The following is a 27,642-nucleotide window of genomic DNA, read 5'->3' on the forward strand; positions in this document are numbered from 1 at the left end:
TCATTTTAATTCATTAATCATTTCCAGAAACGTTGGATTAAAGATTGCAAGGATTGCTTCAGAAATCTCTTGAGCTAGCTTCTTTGCAACCTGTGTCTTCATTAAAATTTTCCATATAGTCAAAGATAGTGAATCTGGGAAAAATATAAAATAATTATATGTAAATTTAAATGTATATGCATTTGCTAAAATGTTTATTTTTTTTTAATTCTATGTATTTTGGATACAAATATATATGTACATTACATGATAATTATACAGATAAAGTTTTTTAATTTAAAATTAATTGACCAGATCTTCATACAAAAATCAGTAAGAAATATAAGCAATTAACCAGAAAACTGGGAAAAGCACACAAACACAGTCAAAGAATTGTAAATTCATATGAGTGAAGTAGCACTTTCTACATTACACACAAATTATAGAAATTGCTATATGATAGTAGGTTGGAGAAAATAAGAACCTTAATTCATAGTTTTATAACAAAAATGTAAACTCCTGAAAATTTTTTTGAATACCATTTGGCAATATATGACCCATCAAATTGAATACAGTTCCTTTCTACACATTTATTGGTAAAATAATAAATTATGGCAAGAAATGTATACATAAAATGCCATTGTTACATTATTGCTACCAGCTTATAACGGAAAATAATGTCCACAGTTATGGTATATTCATTAAATGAAACACTACATATCATTTAAACAGAGTGGGTTGGATCAATATGTCCTGATACAGAAAAAGCTCCATGAAGATTTTTTAGTAAAAAGTATAGTGCAGAGCAGTGAGTATAATTTCATTCTTACAGACAACATAGGTTTTATTTATTCATTTATTTGCACTGTTTTAAGTATTTTTTAAAATTCAATAAATTTGCACCAAGGACTGATTTTTTAAAATTAGGTGGAAGACCAAGAGATACAAGTGAAGAAAGATGGTAAAGAAGACTTTGTTTTCATTTGATGTGTCACTTAGACTTTTTAAGTTTTAATATATTACATATACTTAAAAATAAATCAGTAAAATGTACAGCAATTAAAGTGCATTTTAACTAAAGAGAAAATAAGTTAGAGTTTTAAAAACAGTTTTTGAAAAGAAGAAATATTTTAGGTTAGATCTGTTACTGTATAAGAGGTAACAGTTTGGCAGTATCCAGAATACTTGGTCCCAGGTATACTTCTTTTTTTTCCTAGGCTCTTTGGGGATAGGAGGATAATGCTTAATTTCCATTAAGAGCTATTTTCATGAACATCCTTTGCTCCTTTCCATGGAGATAAAGCATGTTACCTGATTAATGGGTGTGAGCCTTCAGTTCATGCTTTTCAATTGGCTAGAGCTAATCTATTAAGTCCTAAGATCCAGGAATAGCTCTTTTTCTCTTTTTCCTATCTAGACTAGTGAGGAAGTGATACTAGGATACTGACCTATTCTGCAAACTTTCCTTTGGGTGCCCTTTCCCAGGTCTAGAGTAAGGGTATGTAGTAGGAAGAACATTGTTGCTGCATGCCTAAATCATATTCCTCAATTGTTTTCCAGCATTAAAGCTGAGGTTCCATTCACTCATTCCTTTGCTTGTCTCAACTGGTTTTGATTTTGCATAGGGGCAAAAAAAATGTGATCTATTGATACTGCACAATTACCAGTACTCATTCCTTGAGGGATTTAACTCATATATATAACACTAGTCATTACTTATATTGCAGGCTGCAAAAGCTAATGTCCACAGAGACTAGGAAGGTAACATAAATGTTTGAGATTAGATAAATATAGAAAATTAGTAGTGGGAGTTGTGCACTGTGCAGCTAGCTGTGCACCCAAGGATTGCTGTGTCCATGGGACGCTGTTCACTGGGGCCAGATGTTTGCAGACCTAGCCATGTGAAAACCCATGGAGGGAATTCAGGGATCCTGGAATTTCACCTTAAGATAAATCTGGGGTGGAAATAAAGAGGGAGAATAATAAAGAGAAAATAAAAAAGAAAATTAGTAGTGATGGTAGCTATAAAAACTATTTCAAGGAGAGGCAGTTCCTACTCAACTTCAGGAACTTGGTGACATGCAGAAATATGGGCCCACCATACCCTGCATTATAATGTTTTTAGGAGAGTCTCAGAAATTTAGATTCTTTTCATGAAATTTATCATTATTATGTTTTCACAAATAATTTGATATTTTAAATATTTATATTTGTAGACCAAACGAAAATGCCTTGATCCATTATTGGGCCAGTGGTTTGCAAACTCTAATAATCGCCAAAATACTCTTCAATCCTAGATGTTTCCTTATTGATTTTCTCCCTGGATGATCTATCTATTGATATGTTGAAGTCCCCTAGTATTATTTTTTTGCTATTTATTTCTCCCTTCAGAACTGTTAATACATGCTTTATATATTTAGGTCCTCCTATGTTGAGTGCATAAATATTTACAGATGTTGTATCCTCCTGTGGAATTGAACCTTTATTATTATATACTGATCCTCTTTGTCTCTTCTTACAATGTTTGTCTTAAAGTCTATTTTTTCTGATATAAGTATAGCTACCTGAGCTTTCTTTTGGTTTCCATTTGCATGGGATATCTTTTTCCAACCCTTCACTTTCAGTCTGAGTTTCCTTAAAGCTGAGGTGAGTCTCTTGTAGGCAGCATGCAGTTGAGTCTTACCTTTTATCCACTCAGCCATTCTATGTCTTTTGATTGGAGAATTTAGTCCATTGACAGTTAAAGTAATTATTGATAGGTATGGACTTATTGCCATTTTGTTCGTTGTTTCTGGTTGTTTTATAATTCCTTTGTGCTTTTCTTCTTTTCTTGCTCTCTTTCTATGTGACTGATGATTTTCTGTAGAATATGCTTAGATTCCTTTCTCTTTACCTTTTTTTGTAACTACTATAGAGTTTTGCTTTGTGGTTACCATGAGACTTAACATAAAATATGTTATATTTATAACAGTCTACTTTAAGCCTACAACTTAAGTTTGAAGACATTCTAAAGTTCTGCATTTTTACTCTCACGCCCCACCCCCCAAGTTTTATGTTCTCAGTGTCACAATTGACATCTCTTGTCTTATGTACCCATTAACAAGTAATTGTAGTTATAGTTATTTTTACTCTTTAGTCTTTTAATCTTCATACTAGATTCATAAATGATTAACCCACCACCATTACAACATTAGATTATTCTGAATTTAACTGTATTTTACCTTTATCAATGAGACATATTTTATATGTTTTCCTGTTACTAATTAGCACCCTTTTGTTTCAGCTTTAAAAAGTCCCTTTAACATTTCTTATAAGGCTGCTTCATGGTGATGAACTCCAGCTTTTGCTTTTCTTCAAAAATCTGCCTTCAATTCTGACAAACAGCTTTGCTTTGCCACTCTTGTCTGGCAGGGTTTTCTTTCAAGTGCTTTGAATATATTGTGCCACTCCCTCTGGCCTGCAAAGCTCCTGCTGAAAAACTTGCTGACAGTCTTATGGATGTTCCCTTCTACATAATAAGTTGTTTTTCTTCTGTTATTTTTAAGAGTCTCTCCTTGTCTTTAACTTTTGAATAATTTAATTATAATGTGTCTTGGTGTGGGTCTCCTTAGGTTCATTTTATGTGGAACTTAAGCTATCTTTACTCTGTTTAATTTTTTTTTTTTTTTTTTTTGGTCACACTGGGATCTTAGTTCTCCGACCAGGCGTCGAATCCATGCCCCCAGCAGTTCAGTGGAAGCGCAGAGTCCTAACCCCTGGACTACCAGGGAATTCCATGCTTCTTTAGTTGGATGAATTTCATTGCCTTGTCTTTGAGTTCGTTGATCCTTTCTTCCACTTCAACAGTCTGTGGCTGAGCCCCTCTATTGAATTTTTTGGTTCAGCTATTGTATTCTTCAGCTCTGCGATTTCTATCTGGTATCTTCTCTGCGTCAAATTTTTTTACTTTTACTTTCTTACTTTACAGTGTTCATGCATTGTTCTCCTGACCCCAGTGAGCATTTCATGACCAATATTTTGAACTCTTTATCAGGTAATCACTTACCTCTGTTTCATTAGGGTTTTCTTCTGAGGTGTTATCTTGTTCTTTCATTTGGAACATATTCCTTTTTTCTTCACATTTCTTGACTTTCTGTGTTGATTTCTATGCATTGTATCAAACAGCCATCCCTCCCTGTCTTGAAGGAGTGGCCTTGTATAGGACATGAAATTTATCATTTAACCCTGACCCAGTTCTTGGTTGTTTCTCAATCTTTGTGATTGTCTAAGCAATTTTTTTGTTTTGTTCTTAGTGTCTTCCAGTAATTGAGGGTGTGCCAAGACCTGTCAGTGTCCCAAAGGGGAGGATCTCAGGTAGCACCTAGATGTAGGCTGATTGTAAGCTGGATCCTCAGGCAATAGCTTTTGTTTGTTACAGTCCTGTGGAACCCATGAACTTAAACTCTGCTGGAGACTGCAGCCAGGCACTCAAGGGGTATCCCCTAGCATGGTAGCTGTAAAAAAGTGGGGCACCAAATGTGTGCACAATTTCCTTTCCAGGATATATCAGCAATCTGGAGAGAGACAGAGGAAGAGCGTGCATATGGCACCAATGGGATTCCAGTCTCTGGAGAATATTGTAGCCAGCCCCTTGATGTGCATTAAATTACAAGACTGCCGTTCAGTCTGCAGCTATTAAGATAAGCAAATAGGCCTCTTTCATGGAAAGACTGGGCCCATTTCAGTCTGCTGCCTCTGCTTTGGGCTCTGAGGGGCTTGCCACAGTGAGTTTGCACAAGCCCTTTGAGAAGTATCTCTCATTTACTTTAGCCTCCTGGGTCTCACGGATGCCATCCCTGTTGCCTTTCAAAGCTAGATGTTTTGGCGGCCCGTCTCTCAGGTAGAAGTCTTAAAAGCGGAGATGGCAGATCCAAACCCTTCACTACTCAGGGAGAATCTGAGAGTTGTAAGATTCCTCGGAGGCATGTGTCACTGTGCCGGGGTGGGGGTGGGGGGGTTTATAGCACAGATCCTCCTTCCTGTTTCAATGCGGGATTTTTTTTCTCATTCGCCTGATGTGTAGGAGTCACTCAGCTAGTTTCTGGATTCTTTCCAGAAGGAATTGTTTTGTATGTAGCCCTAGATTAGGTGTGTCTATTGAAAGAGGTAAGCTCAGGAGCCTCCTATGTTGCTATCTGAATCGAAGCTTTTGAGATGCCCAAGCTCATTTTCTCCCACTTCTTCACGCATCACACTTCAGCAAACAGTTGTCCCCATTCAAAGAAAGGAGGATGAGGCAATGACCTTCTTGGTCAGGATGGGGGCAGTGAAGGGGTCAGCTGGCCTCAGCCTTGAAACGTAAAGTTTAATAAGTTTTTAAAGCACTTTGAATTTCATTACCTTGAATCTAGCTTCTGACAGTTTTGAACCTTCACTCAGTCTTCATTGTTTATTTTCAATATCACCATGAAAAAAACAAAAAACCTATGCAAGCTTTCTTTTCTTACTACTTATTTATTACCTAATATTATTTCTCAGCTTTAATATGAGTTCTCTAGTGTTAGAATATGTGTAGTCAAGGATTAAAAGCTGTTGCCACTGAAGATGGAGAGGTTGTTGAGAATTTTACATAATTAGAAATAAAAAAACTCCTCCATGCCAATTCTTATCATCAGTGAAAATGTTAAAGAGCTAACTTGAGGCCTGAAATGTTTGATTTTACTTATTTATTCAAATGAATTTAACTCAGGTTCCTTGTGAAGAACATCATAAAATACTTCTGGAGACTAAAAAGTGTTAAATGATACTTTGAAAGTATTTTTGTGAATGTAAATATGTATTTCTATTGAATTAATTTAAAATGTTCATTTTTAAATGGCACTATTTGTATTTTAATTATGCTTTGCTTTTAGTATATGTTTTCCCTATCCTCTGCTTATTTGGAAATTCCAAGGCCTTTGGCACTGTTCCTGAAGTCTGAGTGTCAGTGGGAATGTGGAGAGTGGTTGGCCATGAGAATAATGGATAGATAATAATAAATGCCTTATTATGTGATATCTAAACAATTATGCTATCAAGGTTTATTTTTTTAAATCAGTAGTTTTCAATATTTAATCACCAATTATTTTCTTGTGAGAGTAACTCAAAACCACATATTAAATCCAAAGCTAAATTTCAATAAAATTGAATCTTGTAATAAAATATTGTAGTATGGGCCTTCCAAGCTTTCAAGGACTTTGAACTCTTGACTCAATTCTTTACCCTTTACATGTTAACAGGTAAGAGCCAGCTTATACCATCCAGGCCTAGAATGCAATTATACTATGTAATAATTTGGCAAAGATGGCTAGGCGACTCCTAAAATTCATGCATCTCCTTTCATGGTGTAGATTTGTCACACAACAGTGGTTCCTGGGCAACAATTTAATTCCTTAGCCCCCTTTGTGTCCAGATATGGGACAATGTGACTATTTCATACCAATAGAGTATGAGATGAAGTGAGAGAAATATCCAGGCTTTCTCCAACACTATAGTGTCTTTCTGCTGGTGAAATGTGAATAATATAGAGGCCAGAGGCTGGAAGAACCACAGATGTAAGGATGTTCAGTCTGCTACTCATTGTGTGAAGGAAAGCTGCCACGGACTGAGAACACTGCCCTGGAACCATTACTGGAGCAAGAAAAGACTTCAGTTGTGTGAAGCCCCTAAGACATTTGGGTTTTTTACTCTACTTAATGCAAATAAGAGTTCAAAAACTTATAGTTTAATGTTTTCTTTGCTTTTATGTCTTTTAAATCTTTCAGATTCATTTTTTTGTTTTTAAAATACTAATATTTTAATTATGTTTTAAGTTTAGTTCACTGCATAAGAGCATGTCTGGAAAATTAGGATGATGTAGTGAGTCAAACTTGCAATTAAAGATTTCTTCTGGTTTTCACTCTGCGAGGAAACCCTACAACTGAGGGGCTGAAGCAGAATACTTCTGCCATGACTAGTAAGGCTGGATGGAGGGAACTCACGTAAGTCAGTTTGCTAGTTTTCTCATTAATCACGGCAGGTTTTCTTTTTTCTTTTTCCTAAATCTGAGAGTGATATTAAGGATTTTCTTTAAAAAAAATACTATAACAACAACAACAAAAAAAGAATATATCTGTGTTTGTAGATGAATAAAGTACACGAAGTAGTCTGGTAGCTTCATGGGTAAATAAGGACCTGTATGGTCAGGCCCCATAAGATGGCTGCTCTCTTGCTGTCTGTATATGCCTTACTCCACCCGGCACTGCCTTACCCTTAATTTATGCGCATGATTGCCTCCCCCTCCTAAGGTGAAACTTTAATCAGTAGCTACCTTCATGATCAGCTCAACCCTCAGCTAATGATTGTTCTAGTCCTCGGACCAAACGGCTCCAGTATGTTGGGTACTCAACAGGAAACAGTGGCCCATGCAAGTTTCTAACCCAAAGAGCTGAGGGGAGGCATATTCCAACAATCCCCCTGGAAACCAAGGAGCCCTTCTGATGTCACGTCCCTTATAACTGATAGCCTCCTCCTCCCCTGTGTAGCGAAGGTTGTTACTGTGTCCTGCCGGCTATTGGCTGTACCACCGTGGGGTGTCGCTCCAGGCCCTTTCCCTCTGACTTTGTAAGATTTCCTGTCCGGTAAATGGCTGAAGTCTCTGTAGCTGACATGGCTGGGCTGTTGCAAGGATTGCAGGACTGTGGGGTGCAGTCTAACAGGACCCATAAGAAAGGACAAGCCATGAATGCAAGGACCAAAATGTGTGTAATGGATACCCTTAAGAAACATGACTTTCTTTCAGAGTATGTGCTTTAACAACATATATCTCTGATAATCATTATTTCTTCCTTTATCTATTCAACACAATATTGATTTTCTTTAAGGAATTGTTTATAAGGCCTTTACCTGTAGCGTTATCCACTTGGTGAAGAAGATTTAGACCAAGCAGGACTGTGTTCTGAAAGTCAGTAAAGTCACTGATGAAGGGGGCTTTATCCCCATCAACAAGCACTCGTGGTGGCAGGCCCTTCTGGAACCCAGATACTTGAATAAAGGTTGTAGGAAAGCTGGCTGCAGCTAAATAGTCCAAAGCCACACACCAATCTCTTCCAAAATCTGCTTCTGGTTTAGAATAATATTCTAACCTAAAAGACAAGTGGAAACATGTACAATTATAATTACTCCACTCAGAATTTCAGCCTCGTCATTTTCTAGGAAAGATCACCTTCTGCCAACAAACTAAGAATGTAGTTTTTAGTTTTAGAATGTGATGGCTTGAGTGCCTGCCTTTGAAGATATAACTAGTTAAAATTTTAAATTTGGAAAGGACCATCCCATCAGTTGTTTATATTTTATTTTGAGTTTTTTATCTCTATTAACCAGATACCTTATACCTTGGGAATCATATAACCAGGTGTTAGACTATGACTAAGTAGTAGAAATGTGCAGATAAAAATAAAAGTTTCCAAGGTAAAATCTCTGCTAGACTCAGACAGCCTTAGTAAAACTGTTGATTTCCTAGCGTCAGGAGACCCCTAAAACACTGAGCACCCTAGAGAGACAGATGTCTGATTTTCTGGTCTGATTTTCTGAATACGTGGGTTTTATTCTAGTGGAGGAAATCTTCTGGGAAACCAAACTCTCAGCTATTTGGGGAACAAGTTATTACAGTGGAAAGGTTAGGGTGTAGTAATTAGTTTTATAACGATATAATTCATGGCTCCTGTCCCCACCCACTGCTGAACAACTTGCAGGTTTTGAACGAAGTTGTTCCCCCTGAAACACTGTCTACTCCCTGCTTTGCTCACCAGCTACATTCTCTTTTAAGTCTCATCATAGGTGTCACCTCCTTCACAAAGTTTGCCATCCCACCTGAGGTGGAATCAACTATTTCCTACTCCACTATATTCCCAAAGCACTATACTACTCATATATTTAAAAGTATGTTTTCTCGTTAGATTATATTCAATTTTCTAGTAATTAGGTTATATCCTAATTTTTCTGTTTCCAAAGTACATATGTAGGGTCTATTAAACAGAAAACATTTGCATCATGTTTGTCAATGTTAAGCAAATCATGACATAGCCCAGAGAAGAAACCTTGCTGTGTTTCATTCACATGCATACAGGCTCCTCCCTGCCTCTAACACCCAGAAGTGGAAGACTGCATACAGTGGACTCTTAATGAGAGAAGAGTTTGGTTTAGATTCACAGTTGACAATTTTTAGTCACATCACAGCTGATTATGAAGTAAGGATTAAAGGAAATGTTAATTCATACGGATTTTGACCAATAGCCACATGTCCCTAGTAACAATGGGTTAAACAAATTGCAGGGGAGTCAGCAACACTAGGAAAGGGGGAAAGGGATGTGGGCACCAGATCAAGACACAGAGGCCATAGGAGCACAAGTGAAATTCAATGGAAGCCTTTCACATTATTCTATTGAATGTGCGATTGAACAACTGAACCAATAAGTCAGTTAAAATATGTCCAAGCAAAAAGAAAAATACACCTTAAAAGGCTCATTTTAATTTAAAATATATTTTAAAACATAAAATATATACATGTACCAGCCAATCTGCGGATCCAGGACCACAGTTTTATTTAAGTATATGTAGACTACACAGGGTTCAGTATTGTCTCATGTAAAGAAACAACTAGTATTTATTTTTACCTAAAGAAAGTAACTCATGAGGTTTTAAGGAAGTTCCCAGGCTGTACAGATTGTAAACATGGCCTCAATTCTTCAATACTCTCTATGTCCCTGTTTTTTGGCTTGTCATTTTCCAGTGCCCCTTCCCCAGATACACACTACCATGTATAAAATAGATAAATAAGGATGTACTGTATAGCACAGGGGACTATATTCAATATCTTGTAATAAACTATAATGGAAAATAATATAGATACATATGTAGGTATATATACATGTATATAAATATATATATTTATATACATATATTATAAAACCAAATTACCTTGCTGTATACCTAAAACTAACACAATATTGTCAATCAACTATACTTCAATTAAAAATTAAATATTAGCCCACTTGACACAGCGTAAGCTTAAAATGCATTTTCACACTTGGTTTCTCTCTCTTGCTATTCTGTCATCACAGTGAAGAACACCCAGGCTTGCCTGATGGAGAACGAGAGACAAGTGGAGCAGAGCTGAGCTTTCCCACTCGCCCCTGTGAGGCCGGTAAAAATCAGCCAACATGACATGAGCCCAGGAAAGATCCGCAGAGCTGCCCGGCTAAACCTCAGGCACGTGAGCAATCAACACTTACTGTCATGTGACGCTGAGGGTTAATGGCTGTTGATTGTGCCTCACATTCGTGTGAGAAAAACTGGATGCAATACAGGGCCTCACATCTAATTAATTGCAGAGTCAGGACTGAAACCCTAGCAACTTGGCTTTAAAGTTCATGTTCTTTACAACTGCCCTCTACTGCCTCTTGTGATGATGATAGTTAAGCATGATGCATAGATAGATTTAATCCCCAAAATTACCCTATGTAGTATGTACTGTTATTATTACAAGTTCAAAGTTGAGAAAACTGAGTTTATCACTGTTTGGATTGCCCAATTTAATACCTAGTTGTTGAAACCAATAGGTAAAGAAGGACATATGCTGTGAATCTGCTAATCGGGTGATTTATTTACCTTACTGGATGATGGAGTTCATGAGACAGACAACAACCAGTGGAATATGAGGTACCCAACGTTCTTGCGTGGATTTACAAATTTGCTTGTATAATGCCAATGAGCCCTGATTTTGGTGGTGGTTGTTGTTCCTGTTTTATACTATACCCAGATTTCTAGCCCATACTTCACTCTTGGGGATTGACTCCACCCCCTAAGTAGTATCTGTAATCATTGATTTTATGCACCAACTTGACTGGGCCACAGGGTGCCCAGATATTTGGTCAAACATTATTTTGGGTATTTCTGTGAGGGGATTTTTGGAAGATATTACCATATAAATCTGTAGACGGAGTAAAGCAACTTGCCCTCTATAATGTGGATAAGCTTCCTCCAATCAGTTGAAAGCCTGTCTAGAACAAAAATTAATCTTTCAGTGAGTAAGAGAATTCTCTTGGCTGATGGCCTTCAAACTGAGACATAGGCTCTTCCTGGTTCTATAGCAGCTGCAGCCTTTTTACTTGAACTGGACGTTGGCTTTGCAAATTATAGATTTGCCACCCTCCATAGTCATAGGAGCCAGTTCCTTACAAAAAATCTATATCTATCTATCATCTATCTATAAATCTATCATCTCCTATTGGGTCTGTCTCTGTGGAAAACACTAACTAATACAGTGCTATTCACATCTTAACACAAATCATTCTTACACTCTCAAATCTAGGTGTATAATACTTCTAAGTGTACCTGTGGAGTGGCTTGATAATCTTCTAGGCTATTTAGTATGCAAACCCTGATGCTACTGAATTTTCTTCCCCAAGTATGTAGCCACCATATTATGTGCCTATGATTAAAAAAAACAGTGATAATTTCTTTTCTTTTTTTTTTAATAGAGAGAAATTTGTTGTATGTTTTTTTGGTTGGTTGGTTGGTTAGCTGGTGGTTGGTTGGTTGGTTGGTACAAGATTTTTTTTCTCAAATTTTTGCCCCTTCTTCATAAAACAATTTTTAAGCCTGATCATACTAAAATAATCACACATCATCATTAAAATCCCCAATGATTAAATATAACATTTAATAGGAAGATTTATATTAGAAAACGAATAAAAAGGCATAAATAAGATGAAAAATTATTTGCCGTATTAAGTAGAAATAACTTGGGATCCATTCTTACCTATCTTCAAAAATTTTGTAAGCATCTTTCAAGGATGAGAGATGTGCATCCCACAAGTACTTCAACAAGTCATCAAAGCTACTAGAAGGTGACTGCAAACGCTATAGTAAAGAGAAGAAATTTATTCATATTTGAGCAACTATAACAATTCTCTACAATTTAATTTTGTTCACATTTACAATTTAGCAATATTCTACATGACAGGAAAATTTTATTTCTATGGATTAATTTGTGTAAGCCATTAGTGACTAACACTCTGTAAAGACTATAATAATTATCTATTAGTAGTAGTAATATTGAGTGCATCTATAAGAGATGAACTGCATGTGTTTTCCCGAAAGTCAGCATTTTATACTGACCTAGAGAACTTTACTTTTTGATTAGCAGTTGTTTTTCTTCTACCATAGTTGAAATTACCACAAAAGTTTAACATTAAGAAAAGGGGGAAGTTACCAGAATATTTAATTTAATCACATCTTTAAAAATGAACTAATAATCTATAGAACTAGTAAATCTATCTTTTAGCATTGATTTTGGTTCATGAGTGTGCTTAACCAATGTATTTTATTTTGGTCACTGAATATTTGGTTTTGATTGCCACGTAATTGTTTAGATATACCTATTTGTGACCGCTTATCAAATCACTTGAAGTAAGTTAATTGACTATTCTAAAACCAACTCCATAATCATATTTCTCCCAAGTGTTATTGCTCAGTTGACTTGAAGGTTCAATTTACCAGAATAATCCTTTCATTCAGTGAGATATCCCATGTGCTCTCACATTTATGTATGGCTTATTTAGGGTGAGAAGAGTGGATAGATTTTCTGTTAATGCTGCATTGGTTCAGAGGATGTAAATGACATGTAATGCCCTGCTGTAATGTAATGACATTAGTATAGCTGGCATAAAATTTTACATTTTTATAGCATATAATGCACACAAAAACCTAAACAGAAAGCATTATACAAAAAAAAAAAAAAGAAAAGAAATTACCTTACCACCTCCTAAGAGAATAAATTATAAAACTTAATAAAGGCACCTTGTAAAGGGCATTCCACTTCTTCATCGTCTTAGGAAAGGATGACTGACAACTAGAAATATTAAGACAAAACTTTGTCTGGTCCTTGGGTGGTGGCAAAAGCAGGACTTGATCTGATGATATCCCCATTATGCCAGAATCAACCGCAGCAAGGAAGGGTAGTGCACATAGAAAGTAATTTATATCTGTAATTGCAAAGTACTTGTTATTACCACAAGCACTAATAAATGTGATAGAGGATATTTTAAAGTAATCTGTAAACCATTAAGCAAAAACTCACAGATCCAGGAACGTGAAAAGAAGTCACTGCAAAATATTGAAAATCTCCCTAAGGATCCTATACATAACTTTAACATGTTTCTGTTAATAACCCTACAATTAGAAATGAATATGGGTTAAAATAGTTGACTACAATATTTTAAAACAAAAAGTAATTTTCATGAATTTGGTACCATTCATTTTTCAAAGCATTATGTAAAAATGAAAGAAAGATATCTACTTGTGCAAAGAATGATACAACACCTCTAGCTGGGGTTTTACCATGAAATGTGATTTTTTCCTAAATTATCTTAATATGGTTATAGTATTGATATTTTGTATTTTATTTAACCAAGTTTAATGTGCAACCATGACATCACAAAGTCTTTGTCTTACATTAGGTCTTTAAAGCAAAAATGTTGGGTCAGTGTTGGCAATAGATCTTTGGATAATTAAATTAACACTGAATTAAGATTTTTAAAATTTCTCTCTAAATGGAACCTATTCCAGCAAATTTAGACATCATGATATAGTTGACTGTAAAGCTTGTTGTACTGATTCCCACTGGTGATGCAGAACATTTTTCATCATAGACATGTATTTTGAATGCAGTCCTACGCCCCAGGGTAGCAGGCTTATACTCCAAACTATGGAGTCCATGTGAGACAAAAGAAGCCTGAATTCTAGATCTCTAGTCATGACTATTTGTGAGTCTTTGAAAAGACTCCATTGGTATCCTATGAGAAAAATAGGTAAAGGTGTATATGATGTGTGTCACTGCAAGAAAGTGAAATTTAATGTGACCTTGTTTCTAATTATTGGGAAATATCTCTAAGAAAGTGAGTGTAAATTAATTTCACTACTAAAATACAAAATAAAGCTAGAGAATTAGAAACTACCTTCTAATTATTTTAGTATTAAATATCCGACAGAGGCCTTAGATTACTGATTGATAGAACAATTTGTGGTAGATTAATCTCTGACATTTTTATGAGTTTCAAAGTTAAACACATTTTATCTGAGCAAAATGAGAAGAAAGCATTATTTTCTTGTCCTCTCCTTTCTCATCCTTCCTCGTCCTTGGAGACCCTCTGGCTAGTGGAACCTCCCATCTAACTGCCAATGCTGGTCATTCAAAGGCCATCGTCCTTTGCTGTTCCTCAGTTCAGTCCCCATGTGAAATATGTCCTAAGGAATCATTATTAAAATTGTGGCCATAAATCCTAGAATGTGACATAAAGGCCACAAGGTACATGATGAAGTAAATTCCTTTTTACAGAGGAATAGTGCTGTTTTTGTTTTGTCTCTGTCCCTCAGATTTTAGGTTGAATATTTTCTTTGCGGCAAGGTTATTACCTATTTTTCTATTAAATGAACATACCAGCCCACCAGCTGTCCACAGAGATGCACAAACGATCTCCATATTCATAGCCACAGTCTGTCCTTCGGCTGGGATCAACTAATCTGCCTAGAAGAGAGAGGATGCACGGATTATTTATTATGCACATTTTGAAGCTGGTAATAATTGTTTCTTACTGGCGCAGTTTGTTTGCAAAGATGCACAAACATTTCTCTGTTGATGACTTGTGTTTATCTTCCTATCGCTCTTTACCCTTCATTTCCCATCTCAGAACCAATTTCTATTCCTTGATCTAACATCACCGCAGTATTCCACTTTTGGATTATCTGTTTTGAATATTATTTGCTTTTGTAATTATTCTCCTTTTCCTAACGTAATCCTTCTCAAAGCAATGATTGATAAAGAACTTGTTAATGCTGTTAACCTGCATGAATATTACAAGTGTGAGTTTTCCTAATTGATTATTCCTCAGACTGCACACGCACGTGAGCGTGCACACACACCTGCACTCAGTCACGTATACCTATGCCATGCTATTTCCAGGCTCTGTTCTGTAGCTTAATTTTCCATATTATTAAATCAGAATAGAATTTCTGGTGGTGGACCTAGGCATTGATATTTTTAAAAACTAGGTATTTGTTTTCAACGTGCAGCTACACGCGAGAACCTCTGCTTTTGTTCATTCTTTTATTCCCTAGTAGATTTTGTTTCTTTTTCCACAGTGGAATTCTGTCCACATTTCAAATCTCAGTTCAAATGCATTTTTTTCTTCTGATTACTCCAGCTGACTCCACTGTGTCCCTTGTTTTGCACTTTAATTTTTAACAAAGAGTTGTTATTTATTGTTCTCTGTTTAATTTCTAATACCTTTCCTGTTTCAATTGTGTTGTAAGGTCTTTGACGGCAGGGAAACTGTCTGCAATACTTACTTACCTGCACCCCACAGCTGCTTTTAGAAAATGCTGGAGACATATAAGCCCATCATTGGATGAGTTTAGTCAGGCTTGATCATAATATGTGAATGTAATGAAAGAATAAGAAAAGCATTCAGCCTCCATCTACCGCTGGCCCCCGAGGCCCCGGAGTCTGGCATGCCTCCCATGGTGGACTACGTGCTAATAATTTCTCCTGGATCTCTATCTTTTGGACTCTGAGGAAAGCCAGATAAATAGGAGTTGGTTTGAGTCTCAAGACATCACCTGACAAAGGTGCATGAATTGCCAACTTCGGTAGCTCCTGTATGTGACTCCTCCTCAGATCTTAGATAAACCTTAATCTTCTCTCTATATTTTTCTTCTCTCTATATTTTTTCCATCAGAACAGAACAAATTTCCTTATTGGTGGTGTTATCAGTATGGAGTGAAGGAAGCACCCACTCTGTTTCATGAGCTTCTCCGTCAGCCAAAATATCTTATCATTTGTGAGTCTTTGGCCCAAACATATCTTCTAACTAAACACTAGAATGTATTTTATTTTTGAAAGGAATCAATCTTTTGCAGAGAAACATCCTCATGAACAAGGTGCCACTCCTGTTCTCTCCATCTCCATATATAGGTTATCATAGTTAGAACTTTACGAAATTCAAACTAATTTGACATCACCTTCTGCTTTTAGTCCATATCTCCTTGACTGTTTTGTTCATCCCAGTGCTTAAAATAGAGTCTGGCACCTAGTAGGACTTCAATAAATATTTGTAGAATGGCCAATAGGTTGGATATGAAGTCTTTTTGTGTTTGGCAACTACGCCATATGCCCCATTGCAGTTTCTAGTCAAATCAGGCAACACAGAAAGATTGATGGAGGAGAAGGAAAAGCAGTAGAAAAATAATAGTTATGAGGGGAAAAGAGGAAAAATAAAAGAATCAATTTTCAAAGACATGCTTTGGTGTATACAGAGTTCCACTTCCCAATTACAACATGGTTAGATTGGAAGATCATTAGAATAAAAACAAGGGTCATTCTTACCTGTAGTATATTGCCAGCCATGCTGTAAAGGCAATCCCCATAAAAAATTTTGTTCATTATCTGGTGCAAATTTTTCAAAATAACTGGCTGTTTTGTTCATGAGGATTTTATACATCCCCATTCTCTTAGAGTATACCCAGGGATCAATAACATACTTTCCATTCTCCACCCCGTAGTCACTGAACTGACCAGGACTCTCATTCCACAGCGGGGGATACAGATCTGAGAGACTGAAAGCTCCTGCTAAAGAAACAGAAATGCAACCAACTAGTGCACAGGCCCAAGGAGGAAGGAAAGCCATCACTCCCGAGCTGGGGGTGGAGATTGTGGCAGAGCTTTTATTGGGAAGTGGAGGAAGGTGTCATGGTATTTGCTTACATCCTAGCATATCAAATCTCTGTTCTTTTTCCCAGAGATCACAGTCCTTCCCTGGGAAAGTCTTACCAGTGAAAACAGGTTGCTTCCCCAGGTAAAGAGAACAAACGAGACGATACCAGAAGAGAGAGGGGGCAGTTGGAGGTAGGGAATTAAGAGATACAAACTACTATGTATAAAATAAATAATCAACAAGATCATATTTTACAGCACAATATACATATAGCTATTATTTTGTAATAAATTTAAATTGAGTATAATCTATAAAAATGTTGAATCACTATGTTGTATACCTGAAACTAATATAACATTGTACATCAACTATACTTCAATTTAAAAAAAGGAAATGAAGCAAATCGGGGGCTTCCCTTGTTTAATAACATCATCAATATATTATTCACATGACAGTTGAAAAAAGCTGTTGAAAATTTTAATGTTGAATGAGTCAATATTTTAAACACTTTTAGGAAACTGCTACTATATTTACATTGTCCTTTAATGCCTATGAAGTTAAGCACACTCCTACACATCTGTCTTGACCTTATTCATCTGGAAATATAAAGACATGGAATTTACTTACCTTTGCAGAAAAGAGTTTACATAGCAAACCTGAGATTGCTATTATAAGAAAAACCTGCTGGCAAGGTTGACCTTGGCTGGCATTTGTGTACTTAGCTCTCAAAGTTCCCAATCTACAGCTAAGTGACAAGCTGATTAACTCTACCTAGACTGTGCAAACAATGAGGTATGTGTGAAACACCTGCTTCCTAGTAGAGTCTGGAATTTTCATATGTGACCAGGCCCCTAGTAAACCAGAGGATGCCTGTATGACTAGCCCCCCATAAACATCTTGGGCACTGAGCTTTTAATGGGCATCCCTGGGTGGAAACATCACACATATGTTGCTGCACGTTTGTTGCTGTGGAGAAAGTGTGCCCTGTGTGACTTCTCATGGGAGGGAGAGAGCATATCTGGAAACCTACACATGCATTCCTCTAGACTCTGCCTGCATCTTTTCCCTTAGGGTTCTGCTGCATATCCTACTACATCACTGTAGAGAATCTTATCTATGAGTATAACTACATGCTGAGTCCTGTGAGTACTTCTAGAGAATGTTTGATTATAGGTCCCTGATGGAAAACCTTCAGATGCCCATTAGTTTATCTCTCACCAAAGACTAAGAAAAAACTTTTTATACATTTAGTTCGTATATTTATTGAATATGAAAACTACTAGCTCCCATACTGAATCACATATCTCTAGATTCCAGAGGGAAAGACAAAGTCTAACCGATTCTAATTTCAGGTGTAATTTTCAACTAATATAAAAAAAAATTCCTGGTAACTACAATTTCGTTATAAAGGAATGGAATCCTCTAAAAGGGCTGAGTTTTCTCCATGCAAAAGCTATTCAACTAGTGTTTGCTGGCGGGGGCGGGGGTAAAGTACGTGAAATTGATATATTGGCTAACATATAAAATAGTTGAATTTTGGAACTCCTGCATCAGAACCTAAAGAATAGCTTAGGTTAGGATGGCCTATAATATTATAGATAAAGCTACAGACACCTTCCAGGAGTTCCCAAGCCTAAATTATGATTTAAAAATATATCACATATGATATTAGAGTACTTCCTTCTCAAAAAAAAAGCTTTAATATATTGCACAGTAAATATGAATGTTGATATACTAGAATTTATGAAAAATATATGAAAGATCCACTTAATAGAAGTTTCTGTTGCAAGGGAGAAGCTTGAAGTGTGCCTGTGTATCCAACAGACCAAGCCAGTTTGTTGGCAAAAATTCCTAGTTAATTTCCAATTTTCCTCTTCCTTAGAATTTTAGTTAGGAACATGGACAACCAGAATTAAGACTACATTTCCAGTATCCCTGGCCCAAGCAACCACGTTACTAATTGCTGGCCACTGGAACATAAATGGAAATGGTGCCCACATGTCCCTTACAAGAAGAGGACATGCCACTTCCTTATCCCTTCATCTGTGTTGTGGTTTGGATTGTGAAAGTGATGGCTAAAATTCCATCTCGACACTTAAGGACAATGATACTATCTTGGGAATGGTAGAATGCAAAGCTGGATGCCAGAGAATTATGGAGCCATACTTTCATCCTTCTTCTATTCCCCACCCTTGGTCGAAGAGTAAAAAGATTTAGAGTTTTTTTGTATGCAAAGCACATGGCTTTATGCTCACAAATGAAGAGTCCTAGTAATCAATAAAATTTTTTGAGCTGTCAGAAACAGAAGGTATAGTCAAGGTTTCTAAAATAAACTATCCCTACTCCAATAAAAATTAATTTTAAAAAACAAATAAAATAAGGTATCCCTAAATATTTAACTGGTTTATACTTAAGAGCATGTAAAATACTTTTATAGTTAATATTTTAATTACAGGTGATATATTTATACAAGTGTAATAGTATAGCAGATAGGCTATATTTTTCCTGATTAAATATTCCTCGGTTATACTTTTTGTCTAAAATGGATTATCATTAACTCCTTTGTAAAATTATCTTTATTCCCTCTACTATGGAATGAAATATAAAGGGAAAAAAGCAAAAACCAAAACCAAAATAAAAAAAAAACAAACACCAAAACTGCATCTTCATTGGAACAAGGACATGGATATACTTGAAAATTATACACTAGAAACATATTTAAAACAAAGATGTACCCTGAACTCCTTGACCTGGTATGCAGGTTAAACATTAACTTCTTGTGAGATCTAGAGCCACAAGAGGAGAATATCACTAGACACCCTGTTTGAAACCCCAGAAGAGAAGAAAGTGCGAGATAAATCACATCTACACATGATTTTGATTACCTAACTCAATCATCTCAAGTTCTATTCTCACAAATCTTCCATGATTCAGCAACTTGCTTTGCATGCAATAGATATACTTTCAGTGGACTTAATTTCATTTGCCTTTAAGAAATGAGATGTATTCTGAATATATTCTGAATAGGCCAATGTAAAAAGAGTTCAGTTACTCTGAAGAGTACAGTACGAAATGTTTCTTTTTTTCCTCTGGATACTTTCAGGAGTTTTCTTTGTTTTCAGCTGTTTGCATATAATATGCTAATTATTGTTTTAAATTTATGCATCCTGTTTGGTGTTTTCTGTACTTCATGGGTTTGTAGTTTTATGTGTGTCATTAATTTTGGAAAATTCTGAGTCATTAATATTTCAAATATTTCTTCTGCCCATTCTCTTTTTTCTTTTCTATTTTTCCCTATCTTTTATTCATTTATGTTTTGGTAATTTCTATTCGCCTATTTTCAAGTTCACCAATATTTTTTTGCCTCAGCAAGGTATATTAATGAGATATTGATATACCTTTCATAGACATTCCTCATCTCTGTTAACATTTCCATTTCTTATTTCTTAAGGTTTCTATCCCTTTGCTGAAATTAGCTGTATGATCTTGTATGTTGACCACCTCTTCCATTAGGGACTTTAACATATCAATCTTCGATATCTGAGTCTGGTGCTAATTTCTTTCCAGCTTGGAAGTACATGCATTTCTTTGACTTCATATGCTTCAAAAAATTTTTTGAACATGGCAACGTACCAAAGAGGAATAATAAATATTAATTTATTTTTGTACAAAGACAGGCTACATTGAATTCTGAGCTATTGGAACTTAGGTCATCTAGGTGGAAAAGTGCTATTCACCCTTCTCTCATTCTAGTTTTAGGCCTTCTGCCATGTATTCCCCTTTCCCCATGTTTACACAGTTTATATCTTACCTTCTCCCAGTGTTCTCAGAGTGACAGTTTGTTGACATATTATTCCCACACACAGAGATTAGGGCTTTTGTTCCATGAAATAATAAGAGAGAAGGGGCCAAAAGGAGTTTTTTTGTCCCTTCTCCAGAAGCAGCTACTCCCCCTCTCTGTTTGCACATGGAGGAACCTTTCTCAAGACTCTCTGTGGTCTTCCTTGTAATAAATAATATTGTTTTTTGCTGAAGAGCATGGGATGTGAAAGGAAAGAGGAATCTGAAGGGTGACTCCCAGATATTTGGCTTGGCCTGAGACACATACGGGTAGAATCCCCAAGGCCACTGTATATCCATCCAGTCTTAGGCAAGAGGTTTAACTCTTTCCAGACTCACCCTTGGAATGGAAGACTTGAGCTTAAGTCTTTTTCCAGCTTCAGTGTGTTCTTGCCTTGAGATTACCTAAACCACAATAACTCAGAATTCAATGCAACTCATCTTTGTACAAAGATAGATTAATATTTATTATTCCTTTTTGATATGTTGCCAGTTCTAAGTTGCCAGGTCATTGAGTTGATTTATTTATGTACAGTGATGCTTTGACTGTCCTTTCTTTATTATCCAAATAAAAATTTTTCCCCAGGCCTTCACATCCTTTGTTGATCACAATCAACAGCTAGAGACATGTCATTCTGTCAGAAAAATGAGATTTTGGGGGGATAACTGTAGCAAATATTCTCAAGCACAAACAGTTTCCTTCAAAATACTTGAACCTAGGCTCACCTTTCTTTTGCTACACTGAATCCTCTTTGAGCTTTTTCCATTGTGTCCTCTGCTCCATTTTATTTTATTTTATTTATTTATTTTTTAATATCTTTATTGGAGTATAATTGCTTTACATTGTTGTATTAGTTGCTGCTGTATAACAAAGTGAATCAGCCATATGCATACATATGTCCCCATATCCCCTCCCTCTTGCGTCTCCCTCCCACCCTCCCTATCCCACCCCTCTAGGTGGTCACAAAGCACCGAGCTGATCTCCCTGTGCTATGCGGCTGCTTCCCACTAGCATCTATTTTACATTTGGTAGTTGCTCCATTTTAAATAATTGACAAATATAATCCTCACTCCCTTCATAGACATTCCCTCCATTTCCATTGCTTTGTCTTTACTGGCACTTGTCTTTCCTTCGACACTTGTCTTCCGTGGAGAATAGTTCCTGGGCATCCTTATTCACTTACAGCTCGTAACTACCAGGCAGAGTCACCAAGATGGAAACTACCCCACTGAACACCATACTGACACATTCCTATAACATCATCATTTCATTTACTTTCACTTCCATTTCTCCATTCTTTTGGTGACTGCTGTGGATTTTTAACAATAATTCTTCCTTGTTTAAATGTTCTATTTAAAACCTTACCTGTTGTGTTTCTCCTTATTTTCTATCATTCATTATGTCAAAATGAATTCTCAGAATTAGACACTCCAGTAGAAACAGGAATATTTTCCTTGATAGTTTTGACACTCACCCTCTTGTGATAAAGTAGGTCCATAATCCTGTATGGATAATATCACTGTGTTAGATATAATGGCCACAAAATCTGTGCAGTTCCACCCATGAAGGGATAGAGTGTATTTCTCCACTTCAACTGAGATGATTGCTGATTTGCTTTGCCCATAGAATGCAGTGAAAGTGATGCTGAGCAACTTGCCAGCCTAGACGTTAAGATGCCTTGCTGTTTCTGCCCTTGCCCTTTTAGTAATTTTTTTTTTTGCGGCACGCGGGCCTCTCACTGTTGTGGCCTCTCCCGTTGCGGAGCACAGGCTCCGGACGCGCAGGCTCAGCGGCCATGGCTCACGCGCCCAGCCGCCTCGCGGCATGTGGGATCTTCCCGGACCGGGGCACGAACCCGTGTCCCCCGCTTCGGCAGGTGGACTCTCAACCACTGCACCACCAGGGAAGCCCTTGCCCTTTTAGAAAGCACACACCATGTGAACAAGCTCCATCTAGCTTGCTGAAGAGGTACATGGTGGAGAATCAGATGACAGGAAGCCAATCACCAAAGTTGAGGTTGTTCTATATCATACAGCTTCAATCCAGCCCCGAGATTACTAAAAAATCACATTAGTGAGCCAAGGCAAGAGCAACAGAAAATCTGCCAGCAGAGCCTAACCCAAATTGCTGACCCACAGACGGTGAGTTCATGCATGAATGTTGTTATAAGCTGCTAAGTTTGGGGGTGATTTGTAGCATAGCAAATAGACAACTGATACAGATACACTAGTAATTTAGAATGCAAAAGTTTTTCAGGTTTTAGAAAGGTAAGTAAGTTTGAGAATATAAAAAATCATGATACATTCTAAAAACTTGCAGAGAGAAACATAATAATCAAATGACTTAGATATTCCACCAATAACTGCAAAAAGACAATGGAGTAGAATTTTCAAAGCATTGAAGGAAAAAAACCTTAGATCCGAGGATTTTATATCCTATCAAACTGTCATTTACGTTTCAGGACATAAGAAAATATATGCATTAAATAACCTCAAGTAGAGTCTGAACCAAATCCCATAATCAAACACATTAAAGTTTATTCACTGCAACCTGAGGCCTTAGATTTCAGAAGACTGAATGAGTTTTGAATGAAGTATTCTAAACAAGAGAAAGAAGTCTACGAGATCTTGCAAGAGATCTATGAAGTTTATGCAGTCAAATGAATAAAACTAAACACCTTGATAAAATTTCTTTTCGTCTTAGAAGAATACCAAATATAAAGTACATGTATTGTAAAATCGAGGGTAGTCATCAGTTAGATCCATTCAGCTATGACTTGCTTAATAGATAATGAACTGTAACTTGCTTTCACTGATCAAGCTCACTCTTATTGTTTTTACAAAAACTTAGATGTCCTCCAAGCATCTCACAGCCTAAACAGTAAGATGTTTATCTGAGCTGTTTTTCAGGAACTTGGAATCAGCTGTGTCCAGTTTGAGCTTGAGTAGGTTAAGACTGGTTGGGACACCAACCTTCCAAATGGGCAATTGTAGTTCATCAACCCTGGTAGTTTGGAAGAGGAAAGGTGAGGATGTGACTTCCAGAAGTTAATTCATCTCCTGTTTTCTTTAGCTACTTCTAAACAGGGGTCTTTTATACTGCCCTGATTTTCTTCCTTTAAAAGCAGCAGGAAATGCGGTCGTTTTATTTATTTATTTTTTCTCACTGCCTGGCTGCATCCTGTTCCAGGTGAAAGCCACCACCATCTTCACACAGTCACTTCAGGGATTTCTGTAATTTTCTGTTTTTTTTCTTGGTACTTTTCCTATGGGCTAATCTTGGAGGAGGGAATCAGGAATTATTCTAAATCGGCATTTTGATAGAAAGAGGAAACAAAACTGAAATCCAATTGGAACTTTCTCCAGTTTTCCTCCATGTCATTCTATATTACCACTCTTGCTCAATTATGTTTCTTAAATATATTTTTATAATTGGGATTTCTGAACCCAGGGATATGAACATTTTTAAGACTTTTGATACATACTGCCAAATGGCGATGAAAAATTTACAATAATTTATGATATAGCTGCTAATGAGAGTCTATTTTCCGTCTAGGGCTAACACTGGACTGATAGTATCTACATTTTTTTTTCTGATTTGATAAGTCATAGTTTTAATTTTAAGCTTTATCTTTGTGCTGGTAAATATTTTTATAAATTTATTAGCCATCTGTATTTCTTTATTATTGCATTTTCCCATCACATCTTTTGCCCACTTTTTCTTTGGGTGTATTACCTTTTTCTTATTGAATTAATAGTATTAATTTATGAATTAATTAATATTAATTTCTAATTAATAAATTTAAAAGTAGTAATATTACTTGATAATTTCTCTGCTTCTTCAGATATATCTCTACAACTCTCTAGCAGCAAAATACATATGGCAACATCGAGAATGTCTAATACTTTGAAATGTCCTTCATCTTAAATAGAAACATATTTTTTAATGTTTTTTTAATATTTTCTCTTTTTAAAACATTTGTTCATGTTCTATAAATAGATTTTACCAGATACCCTATTAAGTCTTCATTTATAAAAAATATATGAATTGACCCGTTGGAAATATTCTCTGCTTGACTTTGAAATTGAGCATAGATTTTTTTTCTCTTGCTTAAGTTAATTGTAACTTTACCTTACATTATTATGTTCTATCATTTTCTATACACCCTACTGCCCAGGCAACAGTGCCTCATTGTATTTTGTCCTATTTTCCTTATGTCACAGGAAATGCTTCCATGGCCTGTTGTAGTGTTCACAGTTTCATAGCCTGCACTACCTGAAATACCTTGTTGATGTGAGGAACTATTATATGGAGAACAATTTATTCTGCTTGCTTACTGATGCCTCAAGCATGGGGTAGTGATGGCACATTTTCAGACCAGGACTATTTAAATGTTATGACAAACTTTTCAGATCTTTCACTGATTACACCCAGGCTGCTATGTTACTCTGAGTCCTTATCCTTTGTGCATCCTCAGACCCCCACTTTGTATCACCTCTGATTATCAGCTGTCCTCTCTCAGCTGTACTGTATTTATTATTTTTAATTTTTTTCTCACTTCTACTATAAGCTGGCACTACACTTAAACTCTCATTTTAAAATATACCACTCTATGTTTGTTTCTTTATCGTATTGATGGTTTCCTTTTTTAAAGTCATCCCACCTGTTCTTCAGCTTCAGTGGGGCTCAGTTTTTATATAAAATCTGCCAAAAAGAGCCATCTCTGTTTCTGGTTCAGTAACTTCTCTACAGCCTTTGGTTTATTTTCTCATTTTTCCTACTGTCATTACTGCTCAAACTCAGAAGACTATATTGTGGGTCATAAATAATATTGAGAGCACAATGTCATTGATGTCTGGTAGAGGTCTGAATATGTGCATGAGCTTATTTTAGAAGTGATTATTTTTCAGCTTATGCATCAGTAAAAGAGTGTGCTATTTGCTCTGAATTACCCAAGGTCTCAAAATAGTTTCAAATTACTCCATCTGTAGAGGGTACTTATTTCAACTAAATCCTGCCCAAAATGCCTTTTTCATGCATAAAGCCTAAGTAAGAATGCCTTTATTTTAAAATTATTACAGCTGTGAGACATTTTTTTGGACCTTACTACACCTACCTATGAATCAGAAAATAAAGTATTTTGTAGAGAAATAAGCTGTTAGCATCTATTTGAAATTACACTCTTCTTTCTTGAAAGAAGTAGGATGGCAAAGGGTCCTCACCTCTCTACTTGCCCAGAGATAGTCATTGGTTCTGCCAGAGTAGCCAGCAGGCCTTCCTTTCCATATCAGTGAATGCCAGGAAGCTGTCTGACCTTTAGGAGTTATGTAATTCCATACTATGGATGATTTATCTTATTGCTGGATGTCTCCTCATCCAGTAATCGTTCTTTCTGTTCCCAGTGGGAAGCATGACTGCTGCCTCAGGCTCATGTCTTTAGCCTCGTTCACACCACACCATGTTGGAAGGGCCCTTGATGAGGTTTCCTCCAGAACTTGCAGTCAGTTTTCCTGAAGTGTTAGAGAGGGCTCTCCTTCTGAGTTTCTTTGGTTGCCCAGGTCTATTGAATATTTCAGTAGACCTTAAAAACATAAAAGTTAGGGAAAACAAGAATTAGGGCATATGACTTCCTATTGCTATGCTTTTCTTTTCCAAACACACATTGGGGTAAGTAAAAAAAAAGCCTACAGGATTTTTACTTTTTCTACATTGTGTGCTGTTATATCCTAGATAACATGGCAAAAGAGGTGTCCTTTCTACACTACTTAGCAACTCAATGAACAGAAGTGATCAAGGCACTTCGTATATAAAAATGAAGGAGTTCTGCTTAAGCAGAAGCCGTGGGAGAATATCACTCTCATACTGAGAAAAAAAAAGTCATGTAATATTCAAAATCATAAATTTATTTCAGCCCGTGGAGAAATGCAATCAAAGGCAAAAAGGTGAGCTGAATTCTAGAGAACATCAAGCCCTTCCAAGAGAGATGAGCCCTGAGAAGTTTTGCTTTTGGCAAAGCACAGGGAAAGAGGTGGCAGCCATAATATGGGTAAGAGGAAAGCAACTGAAATTCTAACAAATTCTTAAAAGCTGTGTGTGGGCTAATATGACAGTTTAGAATCCCTGGGATCCCAAGACATAATAGGAATACAGATTTACTCAGCAGCTCTTCTTCCTGAGCTGCATCATGTGGCTCATGAAAAAGATCTGGTACAGGTCAGGAGACCTGCAGGAGTTCCCTCCATAGATGATTGCTGCTAAGAGACAGGTGCAATATTTGGACCATTCTCTCATATGAAACAAAAAGCTCTCTGATGCTTCAGGAGGACAGAAAAACCTGTTGTTTCCTGGTTCCAGGAAAAGGTCCCAGGAAAAGGTTACTTGCTGCTGAGGGAGAAATAGAAGTATCAGCACAGAAATTAAAATTACAATACATATTGCTCTTAGGAACTGGGATTTCCTTCAAGGGATTGTTGACTCTCAAACTCAGGGAAACCCTGTTTAACAGAATCAAGAGGAGAGTAGCAAAATATAACAAGGGTAATATACAAGGAATGACACAGGGCAACAGAGTTTTGGTCGATGTTTTGGCTAATGATGGTCTATATGGTGAAGGAGATAGGGAGAAGATACAAAGAGCAAATAGACGAGGCACTAATGATGTATTCCAAATCCTGGTGACAAACACTTCTCTTTGTAGAAATTTAATGGACAAACAGACCATAAACCAACGATGGGTGTTCCATCAACAAACTCTAAAGTCACAACATAGTGACATTATGTGCCATTCACAGAAGATTGCTGGCCAGGACACAAACCAAAAACCAGTAAGAGCATTAAATACTGTGCTGTCATAGTTACTCACCACTGTGTTCCCCAGGAACATAGACTCAAGAGATCCGATCACGAGCGCTTCAGGCCCTGTGTTGATCTAAACCAGTGGTTCTCAACTGGGTGCGATTTTGCCAACTGGGGGACATTTGGCACTGTCTGGAAACATTTTTGGTTGTCATACCTGGAAGAGAGCATGCTACTGACATCTAGTGGGCAGAGGCC

General features: G+C 36.6%; 1 protein-coding gene across 1 annotated transcript; it reads right to left on the minus strand.

Annotated features, from left to right (window-relative positions):
- Positions 1-16,721, minus strand: LOC309972305 (protein LEG1 homolog; the record flags this gene model as incomplete). The annotated part of the gene is made up of 6 exons (XM_082855944.1): positions 1-134; positions 7,882-8,120; positions 11,798-11,898; positions 12,838-13,022; positions 14,477-14,563; positions 16,421-16,721. The coding sequence occupies 6 exons, from the start codon at positions 16,719-16,721 to the stop codon at positions 1-3; spliced, it is 1,047 nt and encodes a 348-aa protein (XP_082712070.1).
- Between the last annotated feature and the right edge of the window lie 10,921 nt (positions 16,722-27,642).

This window comes from Leucopleurus acutus (assembly GCF_964270905.1).
Source record: "Leucopleurus acutus genome assembly, chromosome: 15".
Taxonomy (NCBI): Eukaryota; Metazoa; Chordata; class Mammalia; order Artiodactyla; family Delphinidae; genus Leucopleurus; species Leucopleurus acutus.